We start from the raw sequence: 358 nt of genomic DNA, 5'->3' as shown, positions 1-358 counted from the left end.
TAGTTGGACTGTACAAATTCCTTTCACTGCAAATGTTATCCATTCATTTGTATTTTCTAATGCTTCACATAAATTTTTTGCTATATCTTTAAATATATCTTGCAAATAATATATACAAAAGGAAATAGTAAGAAAAGGTAAAGCAGTGTTCTGGTAAAACAGTTTCATCAGAATTGTGTTTAACAGATATCCTTAACTGATATAAAGATTAACAAATCCTACTTGTCTATATGGGCGACTGTAAGAGAGTGATGATCCCTGCGATGACTGAGAGCTTCGACGCACTCTCCTTGCACCTCCTGCTTCTCCATTAGGCATCAATGTGATGGTGGTGGTGTGAACATGAGCCAGTGTGCCT

General features: G+C 36.3%; 1 protein-coding gene across 1 annotated transcript in view; it reads right to left on the bottom strand.

Moving 5' to 3' along the window:
* LOC119585913 (flocculation protein FLO11-like) overlaps positions 1-358 on the bottom strand; it is a gene marked incomplete at both ends in the record, with an annotated part of 57,761 nt that overhangs the window by 746 nt on the left and 56,657 nt on the right. Inside the window, 1 exon segment of the mRNA XM_037934634.1 lies at positions 223-356. Within this exon segment, the coding sequence (XP_037790562.1) occupies positions 223-356 (134 nt within the window).

This window comes from Penaeus monodon, chromosome 20 (genome assembly GCF_015228065.2).
Source record: "Penaeus monodon isolate SGIC_2016 chromosome 20, NSTDA_Pmon_1, whole genome shotgun sequence".
NCBI lineage: Eukaryota > Metazoa > Arthropoda > Malacostraca > Decapoda > Penaeidae > Penaeus > Penaeus monodon.
This window is presented reverse-complemented; position numbering and strand designations above follow the sequence as displayed.